This window comes from Physeter macrocephalus, chromosome 4, assembly GCF_002837175.3.
Source record: "Physeter macrocephalus isolate SW-GA chromosome 4, ASM283717v5, whole genome shotgun sequence".
Taxonomy (NCBI): Eukaryota; Metazoa; Chordata; class Mammalia; order Artiodactyla; family Physeteridae; genus Physeter; species Physeter macrocephalus.
In genome coordinates, this window is record NC_041217.1 from 41,297,844 (window position 1) to 41,322,673 (window position 24,830).

General features: G+C 47.6%; 1 protein-coding gene and 1 long non-coding RNA gene across 2 annotated transcripts in view; one reads left to right on the forward strand and one right to left on the reverse strand.

Moving 5' to 3' along the window:
• LOC102974031 (uncharacterized) overlaps positions 1–24,830 on the reverse strand; it is a 49,285-nt gene that overhangs the window by 20,291 nt on the left and 4,164 nt on the right. Inside the window, exon 2 of the long non-coding RNA XR_008617064.1 lies at positions 23,833–23,914. This is a non-coding gene — a long non-coding RNA (uncharacterized lncRNA). The remainder of the gene's footprint in view (positions 1–23,832; positions 23,915–24,830) is intronic.
• FMOD (fibromodulin) lies at positions 12,448–22,437 on the forward strand. Its single transcript, XM_007116711.4, has 3 exons — positions 12,448–12,567; positions 15,328–16,315; positions 20,538–22,437. Exons 2-3 carry the CDS (start codon positions 15,337–15,339, stop codon positions 20,687–20,689), a joined length of 1,131 nt encoding a protein of 376 aa, XP_007116773.1. The 5' UTR covers positions 12,448–12,567; positions 15,328–15,336; the 3' UTR covers positions 20,690–22,437.

A 24,830-nucleotide genomic window follows, 5' to 3' on the forward strand; every position in this document is an offset into this window, starting at 1 on the left:
ACCGGGGCACGAACCCGTGTCCCCTGCATCGGCAGGAGGATTCTCAACCACTGCGCCACCAGGGAAGCCCCCCCATCCTACTGTTTAGGAGAAAAACAAACAAATAAAAACACAAAACTCCCAACTGGTCTTGACATTTCAGAACCATAACATCTGGGCGTGGCTGCCACTTTTTGAAGCGGTCAAACCACAGACTTTTAACAAGAAGAGAGGGAGGGGGGAAAGCAGAAGGATAGGCCCAAGGGCAACAATCATGGACGAGTTAAAGAAACAAAACAAAAATTACAACGTCCCCCAGGACCCCCTGGCTGCCACTTCTTCCTCCCCACCCCATCCGAGATGCCTCTGCTATACTTGTAGGGGTCAGCTAGATCCACAGGATTTCAGCCTAATCTCATCCAGAGGCAGGGGTGGACCACATGGATTCTTGGATCTTTCCTGCCTGAGTTTGTGACACCTTTCTTCTCCAGAAGTCTGTGCTCCTGCTCTTGGTATCATGGGGCAAGGCAGAGTAAGAGAATGGGGGCTGAGCTGAAAGCTCCTGCCGGGAATCTGTGCTGTCTTTCCCTTGCCTGACTGCGGGAAAGTCACTTAACTCCTCTGGGCTGCAGACCCAGCCCTCTGAGGTGAGGGTACTGGTCAAGTCCCTCTGAGGCGCTGGCGAGCTAACATGGATGCAGACATGAAATGCTCAGGCGGGCTCCCAGATGAGAAGAGACAAAGCAGATGGATCCTCTGCGCGGGGCGAGCCTCTGGGTCACACGCCCTCCCTGGGTTGCCCCAGGGGGAGGTTCATTGTAACTATTTATGCAGATGGGCCAAAGGCAGGAAAACCAGGGGCTCTGGAGGGACAACAGGAGTTCAGGGGAAGTGACAGCCCAGCCAGCTGTCAGTTACACTCAGCGCCACTCTCCACCTGCTGTCAGGCTGCTGCTGCAGAGCTGAGGCCCGGGGAGAAGGCAGGACAGCGCAGGGGTTGGGAGAGCGGAGTGGGGGGTCTCTCCCTGCTCAGTTCTCCTGTCTCTTCTCCTTGGGCTAGGGCAGGGCAGGTCCCTGAGCCCAAGAGGAAATTCACACTATCGGGTTTTTTTTTTTTTTTCCTGGGGAAAAGCCATGGCCTGAGTTCCGGAAATCTGTTGGAAGAAGACTGGCTCTGTGGTCTAAAATTGGAAGCTGTGGATTTAGTTTAGATTCTATTATTTATAGAGAGCTTGAGCAAGTCACTTGAACTCTCTGAGCCTCAGTTTCTGCATCTGATAATAATAATATTTTAAAATTTATTGAGCACTTATTATGTGTAGGTAATGAATGACCTAGATGCTTAATATGCATTCTCTCTAATATATGCCCTGTCTACTTCACAGGGGTGCTGTGAGGATCAAATAAAAAATATATTTCCTCAAAAAGTTAAACATAGAATTATGTTTAACCATATTACCCACTCTTCCACTACTAGGTATATTCCCCAAAGAATTGAAAACAGGTACTCAAACAAATACTTGTTCACAAATATTCATAGCAACACTATTCACAGTAGCCAAAAGGCTGTAACAACCCAAATGTTTATCAATGGATGAATGGATAAACAAATTGTGGTATATACATACAACAGATTCTTATTCAGCCATAAAAAGGAATGGAGTCCTGATACATGCTACACTTTGGATGAAACTTGAAGACATTATGTTAAAGAGGTCAAAGAATCACACATGGTATGATTTCATTTGTATGAAAAATTCAGAATAGGCAAATCCATAGAGATAGAAACTAGATTAGTGGTTGCCAGGGACTGAGCGGGAGGGAAGAATGGGGAGAGATTGCTTATTGGGTGAGGGGTATCCTTCAGGGGTGAAAAAAAATCTTTTGAAACCAGAGTGGTGGTGGCTGCATAACATTGTGAATGCACTAAATGACACTGCATTGTACTTTTAAATGGCTAATTGTATTTTTATCTCAATAAAATATGATGTATATATGGAAGTATGCCATGTGTGAAGCCTTTGGTGTATATGACCACTGGCTTGCTTACTCCTCTGCAATGAAAAGAGATGAGGGCAGCTTGCCTTAACTCTCCTCTAAAGCACATTGCAACCATGCTCCACTACATATGGTTCAGTGCAGCCTCCCAGGTCAGTGTTGTTGCCAGACTGTGCGGGCATATGTTATCATGCATACACTGATGTGCCCACAGGCGGTGGCGCTCTGCAGAGAACACAGTTCCCACGTGGAGCACCCATCCCTCTGCGGTGAGCAAATATGTCCTAATTTACCCATCTCAGGTAGTAGGGAATTATCAGCAAATCCAATGAGTTCCTATTCTCATTGAGTCTCTTCACACGTAGCAGTGCCCACAGAAGGCTCACAGAAATGCAGGGCAGGCTCCAGAGACAATAGCAAGTGGGGGGCTGCGGGCACTTGCAGCCAAATGCGAAGGCAGGATTTGCTTTTAGCTAGTGAATGACACACACACTCCCCTGGCGCCTCCCGCACTGATCTCCAAGCACTTAAAGGGTACTGCTTTCCTCGGGGAGAGTCCCTGGAGAGGCAGGGGCCAGGAGGGATCCAAAGCCTGTAGGGCTGGATGCGTACTATGGGGAAGGAGTGTGACCAAATTGTTGCTGCTCTGGGCACTCCGGGTTGGTACCCAGGCTTCTTCTGCTGTTATGGCCATTAGGCCTGGGTTTATTACTTTGCATGAAGATCCCAGTAGGACTGGGTGGACAGGACAGTGTGTGTGAGGTGAGGAGAGAACAGTCTTGGGTGCTGTAAGCTCACCAGGAAGACTGCTTTCTTAGACTGCCAAGCAAGAGGGGCCCCAGCTCTCCTCCATCCATCACCTGCTCTAAGCCCCAGAGGATGCAGGATTCTAACAGGCACCTGGTCACTAACCTCTAGACGAGCTGCCTTGCTGCCCCTGAGGCCACATCCCTAATGACCCCAGATGAATGGGGCCAGGTGACCTCTCTGAATCCCAGAGCTTAAAGTGGAAGTGAGTTCATGCCTCTGGGCTCCTTTGCCCTGGTTGACGGGTTGGAGCCACAGTTACTACATGAGCTGCCAGAGGCCCTGCCAGCAGCACTCAAGGTTCCTTCTGCCTGGTGGCCAAGCCCACTCAACTGCCAGAAGCCAGAGGTCTTAGGTAATGGCTCCTTGCTGTTTCCTTGCATTTCTCCCAGGCCTGGGAGGTAGTGGGCCTTAGGAGATGCTGCTGGCAGCCCGGGGCACAGACAACAGTCTGCATGAGGTAGGGAACCGGCACAACCAGGCAAACTGTGCACACCTATCGCCCTCCCCAGTGCTCGTGCTCGTGTACACACACAGGCACTCATATGCATAAGAAGCAAGAGGAAGAATAATGCAGAATGGAGGAGGTTTGTCAGGAGGTGGTCCTCTGTAGTTGGAGAGGAATCCAGCCAAAAAAGAAAAAGAAAAAAAGAAACAACAACAAAATCTGACTTTCCTTTACCTACAACCAGCTGGTGCTCTCTTCCCATCCCTCCTGCTACGTTAAATTAGGAGAGGGCCTCACACAGCAGAGGAGAGGACATTAATTAAAGCATCAACTTTGTGTCTGAACCCCAGTCACTTTTTTCACTCACTTAAAACGCCTCCTGATGATATAGCGACACAGCTCAGAGCTTCCATAGGGCTCCCAGCCCTGGGCTGCAGACATAGGTCTCTAAGAACAACAGTATGACTAGGCAAGAACATCTCTTCAGCTACTAACCTTTCAATTCTTCATTCCCTTCCAAATAACAGCACTTGTTCATGTCAAATCCCACTAATTGGTGACACTAACTCCTCTCCTCCAGCAAACCCACAGTAGCCAACTAAAGACCAAGGCCTTCCTAACTCAGGGCCTCCTCCGCCTCCCTTCCCCAATGTCTCCCTCCTCTCCTCCATTTCTTGTCCTGTCCGGGCTCTCTTCCCTCCTGTTGAGACAAGATGGTATGTCTGGCAGCTGTCAACTCAGTGCACTTTATCAAACCTTGACTGAATACCCACGATGCCCTAGGCATGGGTGCAGAGTCAGAGGAGATGTTCCTTCAGCAGTGTCAGTACAAACCAGGGCCAGAGTCAAAGAAAACTAGGCCAGAACACAGAAAAAGAAAGAAAAAAAGAATCAAAGAACACCTGGACTTCTGTCCCCTTCAGGCTTGGTTCTCATGGAAACCTGGCTCTGGAAGAAAGAGAGACGTGGAAGGTGGGTGTCCTGCAGCAGGTCAGGTGGCTTCCCACAGTCCTGGACTCCGTGCTGGAGACCCCAGGAGCAGATCTTCTGGAATTGGGGCTTTCTGGGAGAACTTCCTTCCAACTAACTTTCCCAGGTGGGCACAGAAGACTCACTTAGACAGTAGGGGTTGTAATACAGGTCCCAGGGCAAATGCTGAGTGCCTCTGATGCTGCCCTGGGCCGACAATGGGAGGCTGGGAGCCGCAGCCCCAGGAGAAACACAGACAATAAGGAGTTGGCACTGCCTGTGAGAAGGCAGGGACAGTCTCCTTCAGTATATGTCCCTGAGGGGGATCACTGACAATGGGGACTTCTGGCGACCCTTGGGCAAGTGGTGCGGTCAAAAGAATCCTAATTTTGTTTCCTAGTTTACTCCATCCATTCATTCATTTATCTGTTCATTCATTCATACATACTACATATACCATATGCTTGTGTTTAAATCTTAGTTCACCTCTTTGAGCCTCAGTTTATCTCATGTGTTAAGTGGAGATAATTGTAGCTGTGTTCCAGCGTTTTATGACATTTAAATGAAATGATGTATGAGGACTTAGCCTTAAAAAATATTAATTCCCTCTGCTTCCTTCTTCTAGTTCTCTGGAAAGAAGGCAGCTCCTTCTAATCCTACACCCCATATCCCACTTATCCCCTCAGACCAGAACATGTTTGCTCTTGGAAGATGTTGTTTTGTTGAAATTTATGAAATGGGGGGCTGGAGGAGGAGGGGGCAATGGATTTGGAGAGAGGGGCAGGTCCAAAGGAAAGCAGCAGGCCAGACAGAAATGCCTCAGGGCAGGTGAAGTTCAAGAACTTTTTGTGAGGCTGGCTGCTGGCAGGGAGGTAGAGGAGAGAGCAAATTCTCCCACAAGGATGTGTTTCTTAAAGCAGTTGGGGATCTAAAAAGTGGGAGGAAGTGGGGAGAGAGTGAAGCTTTCTGTATCTTGACTGAAGATGAAAACAATTTCTATTCTTGTAAATTCCCTTAGAAATACAGCCTCAGGAGGATTGGGAAAGGAATCTATTTCTTCACAAAGCTTTACCAAGCTGCCTGGCTAGGAGCCATTGGGCAGTTTCTCTAGCAACAAAGTTGTGGAAGAAGCAACAGTGCCCCCTCCTCAGGCTACAGCAACAGACATAGGGAGCTGGGCCTGTCAGTTCCTGCTCTGGGTGACCCCACAGCCAGCATGGTGCACAGGGGCACCCCCCCCGCCCAGCTGTCCCTCCAGTGGCCGAGGAGCTCGTCAGCCAAGGTGAATGACCTAAAATTATGCTGTTCAGTTGGGGATTCCTGGGATTCCTGATGCCCTGGAGAAGCATGGCGTATCTGGGGCACCATTTTTACTAAAGGAGATTTTTTTGGGGGGGAGGAGGGGTAATTTCTATTGAAATAAACATGAATGCTTTATGGAACAAAATTCAAAATTCAGATGATTTCTTTACATCAAATGTGAGATTTCAGTTTGAATGAGCCGCTTTGGATTAGGTCCCTTGATCACATTCATTCTCTCCTTTTCTGGGTACTTCATAAAGAAAAGCTTGAAAAGCCCTTCTTTTTGGAGCTAGATGTTAGGATGACCTCTACCTTAGAAGTCATCAGGATCATCCCCCTGCCTCCGGATAGCACTCTCAAACCTGGTTTCACACTAAAATCATCAATCAGTCCACAAAAAGATGTCAGGCTCCAACTGCAGAAATTCTATTCCATTTGTCTGGAGTGGGGCCTGGGCCCGGGTGTGTTCCAAAGCCACCCCAGTGGCTCCCATGTGCAGCCAGGGCTGAGAACCACTCCTCCTAAATGGAGGGCTATATTGTCAGACTCCTAGAGCCTTTGGGCCTGCTAACCCCCATTTCTGTTTTTTCTTACAAGTGTCAGGTATTTAGTCTGCTTTCTTTCCAGGCTGTCACCAGCCGCAGTCCTACTAAAATTGTCTTCCCTCTAACCTTCCCATAGATTAGGATATAAGGTCCTATTTTTAACCAGTAACCAATGGTACGTGGTATTTTAGAGCTAATATCCAGTTCCTGGACAAACACGCAAGGTGAGGAAAGGAAATGACATTTTCTAAATGTCTCCCATGTGCCAGGTGCTGTGCTAGATACTTACAATTGTTTTAAAACCACCCAAAGAGCTAGGTGTTAACATCCTCATGCTACAGATAAGGAACCTGAAGGAGAACCAAGGAAATTAAGGAAGCCAAGGAAATTAAGGGGCATGCTCTAGATTCTGGGGTTCAAAGCCAGTCTGTCTGACTCAAAATCCCTGTCCTTTCCAAGACAATGACAATATATTGCCCTTCCTCTTTTTGTTTTTAGGGAATTTTTCTTATTTGTTTTTTATTTAATTGTTAAACTATTGTTTTCTTTCAGGGACCACAGAAGGAACTAGAGTTCTAGATATCTCACACAGTACTAAGGATCATTATTCCTGGTCTTTGCAGACCTAACTGTACTAGATCCAAGTCCACAGACCTTTGGATGGGCTCATGGGACCTGTTCCTAATTCTTGCTTTGAGGACTCAGCCTCATCCATCTCCAGGTAGGAGTTCACCACTCTCCTCAGCCTGAGGGTATTCAGAGTGGTGCTACCAGTTAGGTGGTATTCTCTCCCCAACCCAAACCTGATTCTTACACTCCTGTCTGGGAAGGAGCTGAGGCATCTCCTCTTGTGGGCTCCTCTGTACATGGCTCTTGAATCCTGACCTTTCCATGACCCCTCAAGATAAGTAAGATATTTCCCTATCTATCCCCCAAAGATATTGGTACATGTCTGTGGAGGGTTCTACACTGACCTTATAGTCACCTTTGTTGCCCTTCCTTGGGGCAGTTCAATAATTCTAGCCCTGAAAGTCCCACCTCTACCCTTGGCTAGCTTCTCTCCGATTGGTTTAAGTTACCAAAGTATGTTTACTACCCTTTAGTAAAATACAGCTTCTTCACCTTTCATTTATTCATAATGCTTAGAAAAGGGCTAATACATGCCAGGCACTTGGCCAAGCATTGTACTAATGGGAGGCACAACGACATTGCCTCATTCCTCAGGGAGCTGGCAATCTACTAAAATAACCAAAGGATGCTACCATTTATTGAAGGTCCACGTGTGGCAGGCTCCCTACTAGGAGCTATGTCCTTTATGTCATTTAGTCCTCCCAACATCTCATGAGGTTAAGCTTATTGCTCCCATTTTACAAATGAGAACGTTGTCTCACTGATATTTAAGCAATTAGCCCAAAGTCACAGAGACTACTTTCATAAGTGGTAGAGCTGAAATGTGAACATATATCTGTGTTCCCAACCCATGCTTTTGCCTTTATTCTGGAGATTCTATATAGCATACTGGTTAGGAACTCAGACTCTAGAGGTGGACAGACTTAAGTTTAGAATCCAAGCCCTGCTGCTTTTAATTGCTATATGACCTTGAACAAATTAATTAGCCTTTCTGAACTTCGGTTTCCTCATCTGTAAAAGTAAGATATGAAAATACCTATCTCATAGGGTTGTGGTGAGAATTCAGAAATGGTACGTGGTATTTTAGAGCTAATATCCAGACCTGGTCTCACCTACAGCCAGGTAACATCCGTGACAGGTACCAGCATCCTGGGAACTGGTCTATCCTACACCTGTTCTCTCCAACAGCCCCAAGCACATTCTGAGGGGAACCATTAGCTCATTTGCAGAACAAAGAGGAATGTCACATACTGGGTCACTGAATGACCAAACCCTCCAGGTTTCAAATTTCAGGTTGTCTCCTCTGCCTCCTTCCTCATTTAGGTATCGCTCCCTGAACCAACAACCTCCCTTTCCTGACTCAGATACACTCATATTTTCCAGAAGGTGATCTTCTGGAATCCTTCATGTATGTCCTCATCATGTTAATAATAGAAAGCATGCAGTAAATATACAGTAAAAATAAGAGATGCTATCCATTAAATAAGAAAGGTTGTTCTCTGTCTTATTTTTAAAGAGCTTATTAAGAGGAAATTCTGAAGCCCTCAATGCATTTCCCAGAACTTGGAACTTGAGGTTCCAAGTTCCTATTCTCCTATTGCATTTGAAAGAAAACAAGCCTTTCTCCCAGCTCCAACATCTTTGTTTCATCCTCTGGAGAGAGGAGACTATCCATGGTGAGGACTTCTAATGACCACTCAGTGCCAAGGGAATAAGGGGAAACATCTCCCTTGGAAACTCTGAGACACCACTGTTGGGTGCCAGTATAGCCAGGACTTCCCATCAAGACCTCAGACCAGTAAACAGTCCCTCTCTGGCATCAAGAGTTTTCAGGATGTGCAAACATCAGGGCCTGGATTGTATCACCATGATCATCTTTCTACTGACCTCTTTATATCCAGCTCAGTAATTCTGTTTGGGTGGATTTCAGGCTTACCCCTCATCCCTTGGTTGTTTGGGATCAGAGGCTGTTTTATAAAAACAGTGGCTTTTGGGTTCTGTGAAGGTTGAAGAGGAAGGGTTTGGCGGACACAGGTACATAACTCTCTTTGCTGGTAGGAATTTGAATCAGAAGGCACTTTGTCTCTTCCAGACAGGGTGTGTCCAAATATCAAAGGCAATCAGCTTTGCCTAGTGGTTGTGGCTTAACCTGTACTTTTCTGGGTGGGAAGGAAATAGCCATGACATGAACCCCTGGAAAGTCTAACTGGCCTGAAGGCCTAAGGGTTTTCCTGGCCTGGCTGGTAGTGGCTGTTCTACCAAACATTGGGTTCTGAAGACACGCAGACTCTGTAGGGAGCCAAAAGTACAGTTCACTTTATAATACTTTAGCAGTTACCTACTAAGCGCCAAGCACTATATGCCCAGCTGGGGATAGGGGCTACAGAAATGAATAACATAGCCTCTTTCTTTAGTTTGCTTACAGTCTAGTGACTGGGTAGTGCTGGCTTGACACCTCCCAGAAAGCACCAGGGTCCCAAATGAACTTTCTTCACATGCGGATTCCTTTGGCAATCTGAGAGACATCAGGATCCCCTACTTGGTTTCTGGGGAAATCAAAAATATTGAAATCAATCTCTGAGGGCCTAGATCCAGGAACCAGGGAAACAGAGAGGCAGTAGTCAAAATGGAGGTTAGAATCCATTGACAAAGGAATTTTTGAACAGTGAATGATTCCTTGAAACTCTTCCTCCTGACCTGATCTCAATCATCTCCTCCCTCTTTTCTTCCTCCCAAGCCTACCTTGAAACAGAATAGATGACTAAAGACCTAGTGCAAATCCACATGGGGAGACTGTGTTTTTTGGCAGATCTTAGTTGGAAAGAATCCCAATCAATGTTTGGCCCCCAGACTCTACTGACTTTCGTTACTAAGTGAAGTATTATTCGGTATGCTGGAATTTTAAAAAATTAACATCTGTACCTAATGGGTGTATTTGTCCAGGCTATCTAGATCCAGCTAAGGAGTGTCTCTCAGGCCCAGTTGCCAGAACTAGTGTTTTCCATTGAAAAGTGACTGCTTTCTAGACTCAAAAATGATGGGAAAGTTATCTGTGCATTCTCTATAACCATCTTCACATTAAGGCCACTCTGCCTCCGTCATGAGATCAGAGTTTGCTGCTTATACATCTGCTTTATTTTGAGCAGGTATTCTATCAAAACCTTCTTTGTGTCCCAAACACTTAAGAGCATGCCAGGCCCAGAGTAAATGCTGATATGTATTAAATTGAAATGAAATATGTGTGGGGTCAGGAAGAGAAACCCTGTATCCCAGCCCCCTCTCATCTTTACAATCCCCTGTCCCCAAATTCAAGCAGATTGGGCCACTGTAATTAGCTGCACTACATATTAATTGAGTTCAGCCCTGACAGCAGGGTGGTCATTACGCCCTACACTCCACCAGTCCTCTGGCCTTGTGCTGTGAGAAAGGTCTTTGGAGTCATGCAGGTCAAGGTTCAAATCCTTGTTTTACCACTATCCAATCACTTTATATCTGTGATCCCCTATTTCCAACACAAAATATCTACTGTGGTTATTAATGAGATAACATAAGTAAACCATCTAGTTTATAGTAGGTAGTCAGCAAAGGCCCATTCATTATACTTAATCTTTTTAAAAACTCTTTGAAATTCCTGAGGAGACTGGGTCCCTAATAAGGACCTTTCATATTATGTCAACAGCTCAACCCTATTGGAGCAACCAAAAGTGCCATTCTTTAAAATTCAAATTCTAAATTCTTCAAATTCAAATCTGAGGCTTTCTCAATTGGTACTTTTAAAAAATAAGGAGCGATTCAAATTCACACCCTTGTGCATTGTTGGTGGAAATGTAAAATGGTGTATCCACTATGAAAAACAATATGGCAGTTCCTCAAAAAAGTTAAAAATAGATTACCATATGATCCAACAATTCCACTTCTGAACATATAACCAATATAATTAAAAGCAGGATCTCAAAGAGATATTTGTACACCCATGTTCATAGAGGCATTATTCACAATAGCTAAGAAGTGTAAGCAACTCAAATGTCCATTGACAGATAAATGGATAAACAAAATGTGGTATATGCATACAGTAATTACTCAGCCTTTAGAAGGAAGGAAATTCTGATGCACCCTACACCATGGATGAACCTTGAGAACATTATTCTAAGTGAAATAAGCCAGTCACAAAAAGACAAATACTGTATGATTCCATTTATATGAGTCACGCAGAGTAGTCAAATTCATAGAGGTGGCAAGTAGTTCTTTCTACTCTGGTGGTTGCCAGGGGCTGAGGGAGGGTGAAATGGGGCATTTTTGTTTAATGAATATAAAGTTTCAGTTTTGAAAGATGAAAAAGTTCTAGAGATTGGCTGTACAGCAATACTTAACACTTCTGAACTGTGCACTTAAAATTTGTTAAGATAGTAAATTTTATGTTATGAGTTAGTTACCACAATTTAAAAAAATTTAAAGGGGTGTTTCTTGGATGTTAGCATGAGGCAGTTGGTTGAGGAAAGAGCATTCAGGATGCATGGGTTCATCTAAGCTACTGAGATTCTAGCTAATCCAATTCTTCTAGTCCCTGAACTTCCAGTTCAGACTCATATATCTAACTGCCTGCATGCATCTCCACTGGAATGCCTAACAGGCGTCTCTAACTTAGACTCTGTCCCTCCCCATCTTTCTAATGTCAGGAAAGGGTGCTACCACTCAACCAGTTGCTCAAACTCAAAATCAAGGACTCATCCTTGACTTCCTCTAACTCCCTATCTGGTCCATTTTCAAGACTCCTTGTCTAAAAATACATCGTTCCCTCTTCCATTGCACTAGCCCAATCTGCCATTATCTCTCAACGAAGGCGGGCTAGAGCTCCTGCTTCCACACTTTCCTGCTTTTTGCCACACAGCAGTCTCTCCCATGTGCTTTTAAAAATGTAGGTCAGATCTTTTCACGTCCTCTGCTTAAAACAGGTTGTTTTTTAAACATTCAGAATAAAAGTTAAATCCGTTCCATGGCCTAAAAGTCCCTTCATGGTCTAGCTCCTGCCTGCTTCTCCGACCTCATCTTCCCCTTGCTCAGGGTCTCTACATCTGTAAAATGGGCACAACAGCAATCATCTCTGGGCCAGGGACCTCACACAAATTACCTCACAGAGTCCTGGCTACGACTCAACAAGGTACCTGTTGCTAACCCTAAGATCATCATGAGACAGGCGAAAGTGCATGAGGCTAGTGAACAGTAAGTGATCAACAAATGTGAGAGTCCCTTTTATCCCAGTGGGGAGAGAGAAGCCCTACAGCCCAGACAGGTCTACACTGGTCAGGGATGGAACTGGAGCCAGAGCCAGCTGTCCTGTGTCCTCTCCCTTGTCCATTAGCCTAACCACCTGCCCGTAGTGGACACCGGAGCCCAGAAGGGTGAGCACTAGCTCTCCAGTGGGACCCGTGGGTTTCTGAAAGAGTTAAGAGGACTCTTCCCAAATCCTGGCCCTCCCCATCCCTGCATCTGCCCTTGTGGGTTTAATGAGAAATCCAGGCGCTTCGTAAGAGACTGTACAAATAACTTCTAGGGCGCCACTAACTCATTCAGCAGAAAGAGACCCTGAGTTGCCAATGCTTTAGGGCAGATGAGTGGAAAGAAGGTGGTTTTTATAGCGTCAGGCGGACAGCAGGATTTTGCGCTGTTGAGTGTGAGCTCCGCCCCTACAGCAGAGCCGAAAAAGCCAGGATCCGGGCTCCTCAACCCCTCTCTTCACAACATTTCATTAGGAATTTGGGGGCGGGCCCTGGCCTGGCACAGACACACACACTCTCAGTAGACACCCTCACTCCTCTCCCTCTCACACGCTCTCTAACCAAGGAGGCCAGACAGAGAGACGTGGTCATTCTCTGAAAGGTTCAACTCGAGGTAAGTCAGTCATTTTACTTCAGGTTTTGTCCCTGGTAGTTCCATAAAGGAACAAGAGCCAAGAGGCTGGGGAGCAGGGAAAGGGCCGGGTGGAAGGAGTCACTCGTCCTTCTCCCATCTGGGCTGTGTCCCAGGATGCTGGAGCGGAGAAAGGGGAGTAGAAGGAAGGGTTTCCAACATGCTACCTTTGTCCTACAGTTTCTTTCAGTTGTTGGGGGACATCCAATTCTCAGGCATGAAAAAGTGAAGGGCCAGGTATCTAGGGTAGCCAGCTCTGCCCTACAACCGCTCAGAAAGCCCACCATCTGAGCCCTGTGTCCCTGCAGTCTCTCTTCAGAAGGGTTGTGGTAACTAAATTCTGTTATGAGAGCGGAGAGGGAGTTTTGTGTAGTGTGTGTGTGTGTGTGTGTGTGTGTGTGTGTGTGTGTGTGCGTGTGCGTGTGCGTGTGCGTGTGTGTGTGTGTGTGTGTGTGGGCGCGTGCACATGCATCCTTGTGTGTTGCTGGGGTGAAAGGGAAAGAATACAAAGAAATGTTGAGACTTGACCAGGTCCAAGGAGCTGTGAAATGGGGATCCAATTCAGCTTAGGGAATAGCTCTGGTTTGACCTCCTGGACTCTGACAGAAGGGAGAAATCGTTCTCTAGAATGGAGAAATGAAAGAACAGCAGTAACTCCTGAGTAAGCTCCCCCCAACTCAGAGAGGGCCAGTCCTAGAAACTCTCCACCTCACAAAACTCTGAGCACAGGAGGGTCTCTATCATTGGGGGCAGGGGGGGTGAGGATTTAAGAGTATAAACCCTGGAGCAACATTGCTAAGAGACGGGGGTAGGGTAAAGAGAGGAATGAGGTGCCACCAAACCCTTTTAGCCGTCATGACTCCAAAGGAGAGTCGAGGATGCACAGCCCTGGAAGGCTGGGTCTTGAAGAGGAAGAGGGCTCTTGTCTGCCATGGTGCCTAGTCTGGAAGGAGAAATGGAGACGGAGGCTCACTTTGCCAGCCTCCAGACAGCCACCATGATCCTGCAGCAGCCCAGAGCTGAGCATGGAAAAATGTACTACTGGCAATGGGCCATTCCGTCCGTCTTCCCCTGGCCAGGGCCAAGGCCCAGACAGCATGCCCAGGCAGTGGGTGGCTGGGTTGGCCCCTCAGAAACACTGTGGGCTCTTTGTCTGAGGCTGCCTGAGGATGAGCCAGGAGCCTCGCCTCTGCAACGCAGAGGCTAATGGAATAAAGTGGGCCTAAGGGAATTGCTTTCAGGGGACAGAGAGGTCTGACAGAGACGGTGGCCAGAAGGTGACTAGATTGTCACCATTAGGGTCCTTCTCATCGGTTCATTGGATTTGATGTTGGCTTTTAGACTCCTTTCTTTCTCCTGTCCACAGTTGCCAACCCCAGCAAGGGCCAATAGCAACGTGAAAGCATACGTGACTATTCCCAGACCTAGAAAGGTTCTAAGGTTTTCTGCCCAAGGGTGACAATCACCCCTCTGGAAGGTACCCATTGCTCACAGGGGTTATGCAGTGCTTTGGCTATAGGTATTCAGAGTAAGACATCCAGCCTGATATGCCACCCCATGACCCCACATCTTCCACTCCTTCAGCTTCCCTCTCAGTTGACACCAAACCCACACTTCTCTCTAAGCCTACCCTGCTCTCATCTCGCTAGCATAACAAGCTCGAAGACAATGGGCTGCCAGGAAATGTGAGGGCCTAGATATGGAGCCTGGTAATCCAGAGGTGGCTTGGGATGGGAGAGAAGGATGCCAGAATCCCATTCTAAAGCCATGTTCCCTTGGGCATACTCAAGAGTCTTCAATTCCTGTTCCATTTGATGTTCCGTTTGATGTTCCTCATTCATTCTCCTGGTCCCATTTGGCTCTTGCATAACGTCCATGGTGGAGTGTGAGAAGTGGTGACACTTTACTGGACAAGTGTACTCAGTACCCACTCTAGAAGACAAGTGCCATACCTGGGTGGCAGTGGCCCCAGTCTGGAGGGAATCTGTAACTGTCACATGAAGACCCTGTGCCAGCCAAGTTGCATGTGTAGCCACAAACAGCCAACCAGAGAGTTTCCTCACCAGCAGACTGTTATAGGTGCTGGCACTATTACAGATGCTGGCACCACAAGCCCGAGCCTTGTGGTGACTGCAGGGGGACCACAACCTTCCCCACAGACTCAAAACAGAAACCCTCTGCCTTCCCAAGTAGTTCAGATCTTCCCCTTTGAGATCTCAAGCCACTTCTGGATGTTTCCCAGAGATATGGAAAGAGCCAGAGGGCTTTTTTCTTGGACTCTTGGGAAACATTATGTCCTGAGGAGACCAAACTGGATGTGAATTCAGGCCTAAAGAGCACCCACCACCGCTACCTCTCCTATGGGAATTGCTGTGGCCTTTCTAGCTCCCCCAACAGTACCTTCAGGTTGATAGAGGTTCCTATGGACCTGCCCTCCAAAAAAAAATGCAGCACCTCCATTCAAGCTCCTTCTAATCTCAAAGGCTATGTTTCTGTGACTCTATGACCAGAGGAAAATGCACCTAGCTCCCCCCAGACAGCCAAGTTTCTGCTGGACTAAGTGTGTAGAGGCGGCACTGGGAGGAGGCCCAGAGGCAGTGAGCGCAAGGCTCCTGCTCAGAGCTGTTTGCTGCTGAAGTCAGGTCTGCATAGCTCAAAGGCTAAGGCTCACCTGCTCTGCCTCCCTGCCTCCCTGGAGTCTCACTCACGCCTGCTTACTCTGTTCTCTCTCCCTTTTTGCAGAGAGACAACATGCAGTGGGCTTCCCTCCTGCTGCTGGCAGGGCTCTGCTCCCTTTCCCGGGCCCAATATGAGGAAGACTCCCACTGGTGGTTCCACTACCTCCGCAACCAGCAGTCCACCTACTACGATCCCTATGACCCTTACCCTTATGAGCCCTATGAGCCTTACCCCTACGGGGTAGAGGAAGGTCCAGCCTATGCCTATGGCTCTCCACCCCCACCAGAGCCCCGCGACTGCCCCCAAGAGTGCGACTGCCCCCCCAACTTCCCCACAGCCATGTACTGTGACAACCGCAACCTCAAGTACCTACCCTTCGTCCCCTCCCGCATGAAGTACGTCTACTTCCAGAACAATCAGATCTCTTCCATCCAGGAGGGTGTTTTCGACAACGCCACTGGGCTGCTCTGGATTGCTCTCCATGGCAACCAGATTACCAGTGATAAGGTGGGCAAGAAGGTCTTCTCCAAGCTGAGGCACCTGGAGAGGCTGTACCTGGACCACAACAACCTGACCCGGATGCCTGGCCCACTGCCTCGATCCCTGAGGGAGCTCCATCTCGAGCACAACCAGATCTCGAGGGTCCCCAACAACGCGCTGGAGGGGCTGGAGAACCTCACGGCCTTGTACCTCCAACACAACGAGATCCAGGAAGTGGGCAGTTCGATGAGAGGCCTCCGGTCACTGATCTTGCTGGACCTGAGTTACAACCACCTTCGGAAGGTGCCTGATGGACTACCCTCAGCCCTTGAGCAGCTGTACCTAGAGCACAACAATGTCTACTCGGTCCCCGACAGCTACTTCCGGGGGTCGCCCAAGCTGCTGTATGTGCGGCTGTCCCACAACAGTCTCACCAACAACGGCCTGGCCTCTAACACCTTCAATTCCAGCAGCCTCCTTGAGCTCGACCTCTCCTACAACCAGCTGCAGAAGATCCCCCCAGTGAACACCAACCTGGAGAACCTTTACCTCCAAGGCAATAGGATCAATGGTGAGACTTTGGCAAAGGGGAGAGGGGAGGGCTGTCTGCTGCATTGGAAAGACCCAATTCTGAGTGCTGGGGGCAATACAGAAGAAATAGAAGTAGGGGAACCAAAGAGTACCAATGAAGTAAGCTGAAAACCCTACCATACCCCTGTACAAAATGGCACATAGTGGCATACTCTTATACTACACAGCAGTGCTAGGAAAAGTCAGTGGGAGAGTGGGTTGGTATGGAAGAAGACTCCCCAGAAGCGGAAGTCTCAATCTAGGTCTTGAGAGATAAGCCGGCATGGGCTGCAGGAACACAGGACTGAGCCATTCTGAGAAATGCAATTGCCACAAACAAAGGGACCAGTCATTTAACAGGCCACCTGGAGGGGGCAGCCAGGAAATTCCTGTGTCTGAGAGGAAGGGGTCATGTGTTAAGCAGTGAGAGAGGAGTTTGGAGAGGTTTGGGAGGAGGCAGTTCATAGACAGGGGGATTTAAGTTGAACTTCTATGGTCCATCTCAGGAGGAAAGTGTGCTGTTAAGAAACTGTGGTATCTGTACTTTCTCACTGATCCAGAAGAGGATGAGCTCTCTGTTTCCACCTGATCTACTCATACCTCGACAGCCTGGCCTTGTGTTTGGATGTTTATTTGCTTTTTAAACAGAACAACTGGTGGACAAGAATTTGTAGCCTCTCAGAGCTGAATGCAGCACTTGCTCTGGTTGTTTCTCCCTGGAGTACAAGGAGCCCCTGGTGGCAGGGCAGAGGTCCCCTAGGGTAACATGAGCCTGACCACCGCAAAACCCTGGGGTGGGGGACAAGGACAAGGGCTTCTTGTTTTCCAAGCTCTTCCCAGAAAAGTCCTAAAGTACTGCCTCTCTGTCTCCAAGAACTAAAACCTTCATTTCAGATTGGATTATCTAGTTGATTTTTCAGCTCCCTCTAGGGATCTTGTGTTCACAATGTGCTTACATTACCCCAGGGCCTCTGATATCTTAATCCAGCTGGAAGGTACAGAGCCAGATTTTAACCTCTCTTCCTCTGCAGCAAAGTACCCCTCTCCCTGGGGAATGAAGGACTCATTAATGACCATTGGCAAAGGGCTTTGAAGTAGAGCCTGCTGAGAGCAAACAGCACCATCAAAGCATGGATAGGGACTGAGTCCACAACCTCTCCCATCAATACTTTCTCTCCCTGTGCTCAGGGAACAGATCAGGTTTGGCAAGATGTTAACGAGCTAGACACCCCTCTGAGTGAGAGAGGCACCAGTCCCAGAGGTTGACTGTGAGGCGGGCAAGGTGAAGAGATGCCTGGCTCTCTAGTTGGAAGTGCAAGACGCCATCATGTATAGGGCAAACTGTTTTGTATTTAAAGTCTCTCTTTCTTTGGGGGGTGGGGGGGTGGGGGTGCGGGTCTTCCTCTTCCCAAGGCAGGGTTCTCTGGTCTCTAAGATGTTGCATGCTGCAAAGGATTTGACATTTGCTTGTAGCTGTCCATCATTCCACCCAGAAGTCACCACTACTTATCTGCCACCCATTCTAAATACAGGAGGATTGTCACAACAGAAATGTCATATTGTATACTGTGCTTTATCAGAGTTTGACCTTGAAAATGTGACAACAAAGAGCAGCTGTCATGGGAGACAAGCCATTAGTTATTGCCTAGCTGTACAATCAGTGAAACTTGGGGTGGGAAAGTCTCCACTGCAGCATGTTGTCACCCTGCCTTCTTGCAGAACCACATCTGCCACTCAGATACAAGGCAGTTCACCCCTTCCAAAAGCTCTGCCAAAGATAAAATCACTTTAGTCAAGTGTCTCAAGGTCTTGCAAGAAAGTTCTCCCTTAAGTCAAACCTACAAATGTCCAGTGTCTACCCCAAATCCCTTCTTGTGCAGTTTAAGCCAAAGCCCCTTTGTCTGGTTATCTCCCTCTTAGTCTTCTTTTGGCAAAATAACACCAACTCCTTATTTTTCTTAATTAGTGGATTAATACATGTAAAGTGCTTGGTTCGCCTGGCACATAATTGAAAAAGCGATACATAGTAATTATATTAAGCTTTTCTTCCCATTGCCACTTTGAAATTGCCAGGTACAGTTTTGTTCTGTTTTATTTTTTTTCATCACAAAGATGGGGAAACTGAGACACAGAGAAGGAAAGGCAATCTCTTTAGGTCACCCAGATCTTGTAGCATAGCCTCTACCATCAACATCAAAGGACTGAAAGCCAGGCTTCTCTAGCTGAGAATGGAAGGAGTATCTCTCCGATTCAGACCACCAGCAGGAAAGACAGTTCTCCAAGCTCAGCCCTTCGCCTGGGCAAATGTGAAGGAGGTCTCCCTGCACAGCTGGTCAGGGACCCAGAGCAGGGGTGGGTGGTGAAGCTGGGATATTGAAGCAACCCTCTGAGAAGGGAGCTAAAAGGACAGGAGCTGAAGGGTGTGCAGAGGAATTAGGCCCGGCCCTCTCCCTCCCCCTTCCTTCTTCCATTAGCCTCTCCCTCAGTTTTTCCAGCCTGGCAATAGCAGGAAACACAGCTCAGAATGTTATTCAGTAGCTCTGAGATCCAGGGAGCAGGGCGGGTATACCAGGAGGAATTTGGAAACACTTTTGTCAGAATTTACTCTGGGATGGAAAGTGTCCCTCCAGAGTGTCCAAGCAGAAACCCCTGTCCTATTCATGAGCTTAGGGAAGATAAACAGGGCGGCTCACGGTGCTCAGCCTGTGGATAGAATCTATCCATGCTGTGTGTGGAGCAGCCCCTAAGTGCTCAACAGTTGGGATCCAGGACTTTAGCAGGCAGCCTGAAGGCCCCAGGATGGTGTAGAGAATCCACGGTGGAACCTCTAAGTGCGGTCCCCCGACAGGGCTGGAGGTGATGTTTAAGCTGGGCCACTTTACTTCTCCCCAGCCCAACTCACTCCACCTGTTCCACACAGACACCTTAGACCTGGCCCCTGGCCTTGGCTCTGCCCCCAACCTGTCCACCTGGAGGCCACTTGATCTACTCCCTGGGACCGAAAGGAAACATTCAAAAGCATTCCAGGTCTCCACCCCCCTCCTCTGAGTGCTCTCCAAAGAAGGGTATTTCTTGTTCGTCTCCTTATTCTTTGGGGCTGGGTTTTCTATCTTACATTTGCGGGTGTAAGGGGTGAGGCTGCAGCCTCACCCCATCTCCTCTCTGTCAGTCTTGACAGAGACTGAAAACAGTTGCTAGTGCTAATTTAAAAAACAACTTCTTCATCTATCTAAGCTCTCCATACTGACTTACTTGCAACCTTCATGTTCACACCCATAATCTCTCCATCCCCAATGCCCTCGAAGGTCACCTCTAGGAAGAGTCAGGAAAGCCTGACTCCCATTCCTCCTGCCCAGCTCCAGGCTGACACACAGCTCCTGACCACTGTGGCAAGCAGAGGAATGCCTCTGGTTGAAGCAAAAGCAAGCCCAGCTCTGGGTCTGCCTAAGTGTTACAGCCTACGGAGACCCGACAGGTAACCTCACCCAAAGCCCCTTCGACATGAGCCACCTTCCTGACGCTTTCCCACACCATGTTGAAGGCAGCCTCTAGGGGCTTCAGCAGCTTCTCAGTGGTGACTCTGGCTGTCCTTGCTGGAGTTTGAGCTGAGTTCTTGGTTTTTATCCTTCAAGTTCCTGACCCAGTAGGCTAGAGACATTTAAACCTCAGGGCCTTGCTCACTCCTTTGGCTTTACTCAGAATGTACACGGACAACGCCCTCAAAGCTCTGCACTCAGAGACACTTGTCTCTCAGTCTAGATTTTCTCTCTTTAATTTTCTGCCACTTTCTCTATCTGCAAAGTGTTAGGAAATATTCCAGATTTAAGCCCCTGCATTTCCCCAGTCTTCCTTCTCAAAGCAATTCGGAAACACCCTCCTCTCCAAAAGCAAGCAAAGCTGCTAGAGTTCGTCTTTGACTGCCACCTGCTGCCACCTGCTGCCCACAGACGGGAAAAGATCAAGGCCTGGCTGGAAGGACATTCCAGGGTCTACAGAGAGGGATGGGTATGAGATGGAGCTACGCAGGCAGAGACCCCAGTCTGTCTCTGGTTCTGCCCACTAATTGGTGCAAGTATGACTCCGATCCTGGAAAGTGCCTGCCCCACCCAGCCGAGTTCCACCTCTCACATTAGAAGCTTCACAGAGGCTGTCTGGCCTCACTGCGGACCCAGGTCCCTGATCTGGGCTTCGCCAACCCACCCCTGCCCCTCTTGTTCCCACAGAGTTCTCCATCAGCAGCTTCTGCACCGTGGTGGACGTCATGAATTTCTCCAAGCTGCAGGTGCTGCGCCTGGACGGGAATGAGATCAAGCGCAGCGCCATGCCACCCGACGCGCCCCTCTGCCTGCGCCTCGCCAGCCTCATCGAGATCTGAGCGGCCCACGCACTGGGCGCAGGGCCAGAGCCCCCATGCCCCTCTGCATCTGGCTTGATGGTTTGGTTTGGCTTTTGCTGGACGGTCTGGGACAGACCATAAGACAGAAGTCCATGGGCTCCCTCTCTACAGTCTTTTTCCCTGTAGGCAAGTTTAGGTGGAATCAGGGGACAGGCAGCCTTCTTCTGAGGGACATGAAACTCTCCTTTCCAGGACAGAAGTGGTGGCAGAGGTAGTAATCCCTGAAGTCCCAACCCCAGAAATCTCATTACCCATTCTTCACAATGATCTGGTGCCGTGAGCCTTAAAATTTGCTTGAGCAATAGTACATAACCTTACTTTTTAAACAATCACTGATTCTGTCTGTGAGCAGTGCTTGACAGCTCTCCCATGTGCTGGGCTAGTTGTGCAGTTACTCTGGGCTCCCACTCGCTGCTTCTCAGTATATACCTCTTTGGCCAGCTGCCTCCTCCTAAGTTCACCTCATCCACTCAACATTGCCCCCCAGACAACTCTTCTCTGCCTTGGGCAGAGGCAGGAGACCCCAAGGCAGATGCTCATCTGCCCAGTGCCTGTGCAGAGAACTCACACTTATGTCTGAGGTTGGAAGGACACCAAGAGTCACCTCTACACCAGAGGTCACCAGTATGATGACCATGTTCTTGGCTTGATGTGGGAGGAGAAAACCAACCTCAGGCTTAGCTAAATGTATGGGGCTATATTTTAGAAGCTAAGCAATTCTTTGAAGGTGGATCAGACTTCAAAAGAGGAAAGGCCGTGGACTCAGCTAGAGACTAGTTTGGGCTTGACCAAAAAAAAAAAAGAGGAAAGGCCAGATTCTGCTTATCATCAGCATCCATAATGGAGGCAAACACACCTCGAATTGGCTGAATTGAGGAAGCAGCTGCAGTAGCTTCATTCTTAGCCAGGACTCTCTGCATTCCCAGCAGCTCCCTACTTGGGTCTTTATCTTCAAAGGCAGAGTCCACGCGGTTCTCAAAGCATGAGAGAGGTAATTTGTCCTCTCCTCTTATGCAAGCAGAAAGGTCTGTATCCTGATGGGAGAGACAGACTCCAACCAGCCCTGGATTTGCCAAAGGAGGAGGCTGTGGTATTAATTGTTTTGGTATCTGTACTAATTGTTTTGTCCTAAGGCCACAGTTAATAGTACCAGCTCTGGCTGGAGATGCTCATTGAGTCAGTGAAGCCCAGGCCAGGCAGCCAAATCTTGCCTGGACTGAGCACAAAACCCTCTGCTTTCACATCTCTGAGCTACACTCTCATTACTGAAGATGGCTGTTGCTTTATAGCTTGGGTGGAGAGCAATTAATTCTTCCCATTTCTGAAAGTAGTGTTGTCTGGGGACCTAACCCTCCTGCTCTTTGGGGTACCATTGGGATGGAGCCATCCAGGCAGCCATGGCCAGGGACTGCTTGAGGACAGCTAGCCCTAATCTGCTCTTTGCCCAGATGCCATTGTGTCCCTGATACAGTGTATGCTTTGAAGCAGTTTTCCTGAAAAGGGAAGGCGGGGATACTTGGACTGCTTCTTGGCTCCAGACCCTGAAATCCACAAAAGCCAAACCAGCTCATTTCAACAAAGGAGCTCTGAGGTGAGGGGCAAGGCTGCCCCTTGCCCCAGGGCTCTTCAGAAAGTATCTGCATGTGAACACCATCATGCCTCTATAAAGGATCCTTATCACAGGAAAAGCATGAGTGGTGGCTAATCCAACCAATAAAGTTATTTTACAATTGCATCTGCAAGAATGGAGTCAATTAAGGCAGACACAGAAGGGTTACTTTAAGGGGGGGGTCATATAAGCCTCAGACTGGAAGAGCCCACTTTCTCATCTATTCTGCTTGGGTAGATATAGCTAAGAGGTTTTTAAAAAGTCACCTGTATAAAATCTCTAGTTAGCAAACTCTGTGCTCTGGAAGTTCTTCTTTAAGTCTAACTTCAATCTCACTAGCTCCATATTTCCTTCCATTTGGTCCCCAAGAGATAAAAAATTTTTTTTTCCCATCATTCTATCATTTTTCTCCTTCAACCATCCTCCCTTGTTTACCCAGTAATTATGGCGCTGGTAGGTCCAGCCATTGTTGTCTTAACCGCGCCTGCCCTCTAGTGGCAACTATGTAGAACTGAGGGCAGTCAAGTACTGCAAAGCCAAGTTGGGCCTGGAAGAGGAAAATAAGTATTCAGTAACCCATCTGCTCTTTCATTCAACTTCTCAATGCGCATTTCTTGAAAGCCTTTAAGAGCTAGGCTTGTGCTTTTAGGACAATTCACTATTTTCTAATAGAGAAATAACCACATCTGATATTTACTGAGCTGAATATATTATTTACAGAAGATGTTCACTAATATATTCTGTGAAATTCTGTTTCTAAATCCAGTGCTTCTCAAGAGGGTAGCAGAAGTGGATTATCCATCAGGCTCTGATGGATAAAAGTTGTCTCTTTTCCTTTAAGCTACCATTTGATCAGTACTTATGTGTTTTATTTATGTGGCTTCATTAGCATTCCTAAACATTCTATGCCAGAGGTACTATTATTTTCCCTATTTTATATAGATGGAGAGACTGAGGCACAAAGAGGCTGAGGTCACCCAGGAAGAAAGCATCAAGGCCAGGATCTGACCCCAGGCCATCTCTCTCCCCAGCCTGTCAGTTTTGCTATACTGTTTCTACTGTGCTAGCCTGAAGATCTCTGTGTTACTGGTGTATGCAGAACTACTAGGAGTGTGGAGGATGCTTGGTGGTAGATGGGGTCTCACAAGTTGAGGGAGGCCATCCGACTTTATTTTTTGTGGACCTAAATCCATTCTGCTAGCATTCACAGTCCCTTTATGAATTTTCCAATTAAAATTCACTCTTCATCAATAAATATTTACCACAAGCCCTTGGTCAGGCACTGGGGATACTGCAGACAATAAAAGCAAGCCTTCCTTGCCACTGGGGGATTTATAATCTGGTGCAGTGACAAGCAGTGAACTAAAGAGTCACCCCAAGGACCACATAGTTACAAACTGAGAAAGGGCGGTGAAGGAGATGAGGATGGGTCTACGTGAGGATTATCAAGGAGCCTGACCTAGACTGGAGGATCAAGGGCAGATAATCAGATATGGAGGGAGAGTGTACTTACCTAGATGAAGAGATGGGAGGAGAGTCCAGCAAAGATAACAGCATGTATAGACCTCCTAATGCAGGAGGAAGCTTCCTGGACACTGAAAGACAGCAAAAATGGCTGGGGGCACAGAGGCAAGGAGCAACGAGGCTGGAGCTGTAGGCAGGGGTAAAACCATCTACTGCCTTTATTCTCTTATTTCAGACACAAGTACCAAAAAACTTTATCAACATTCCAAAGCACCGGCTCAGTCTCACAGTTCTGTCTTCTAGCAACTAGTGGGCAGATCTCACTTCGCACCGTCAGAGCCTTTTCTGAAACTTTTAAAGGGGGCAATCCATGCCCACTTTCTCCCATTCGGCTCTGATCAGTACCGAGCCCCAATGGACACTTAACCAATAATCAAAGCATCAGAAGGTATGGTGTAACCAGGGAGTCTTGACATTTGTGGACCCCTTTGGCAGCCTGCCAAAGCCTATGGACCTCTTCTCAAAATGTTTTTAAAGGTATAAAATAAAATACATTGGATTCCAAAGGAAACCAATTACAATGAAGTACAGTTATCAAAATGTATAAATATTTTAGATCATATATATGTTTGTTTATTAATGTCATAAATAACGAGATCCAGCAACAAGTCTAAATAACTACAGTCATTTCGAAGTGCTAATGAGCATGAATGTATGTATTTTCAATAACTGTAATGTGATATGAAAATATCTGTAATTTCAGTTGGTGACAAAGCTTCAGGTTGCTAATACTGCAGTGACTTGTTACCTTCATAATTGAAGGGAATGCTAAATTTCAGTTAGCAGTGTGAAAAATGAAGATTCAGTGTTTTCTCATCCAAGTTCTGGGACCCTCTCTAAATTAAGCCATGAAAAGACAGGCAGAGGCTTCCCTGGTGGCGCAGTGGTTGCGCGTCCACCTGCCGATGCAGGGGAACCGGGTTCGCGCCCCGGTCCGGGAGGATCCCACATGCCGCGGAGCGGCTGGGCCCGTGAGCCATGGCCGCT

Coding starts and splice junctions, on each gene's coding strand:
- FMOD (XM_007116711.4), top strand. CDS start 15,337: ATGCAGTGGGCTTCCCTCCTGCTGCTGGCAGGGCTCTGCTCCCTTTCC. Junction 16,316..20,537: donor CCAAGGCAATAGGATCAATG/GTGAGACTTTGG, acceptor TTGTTCCCACAG/AGTTCTCCATCAGCAGCTTC.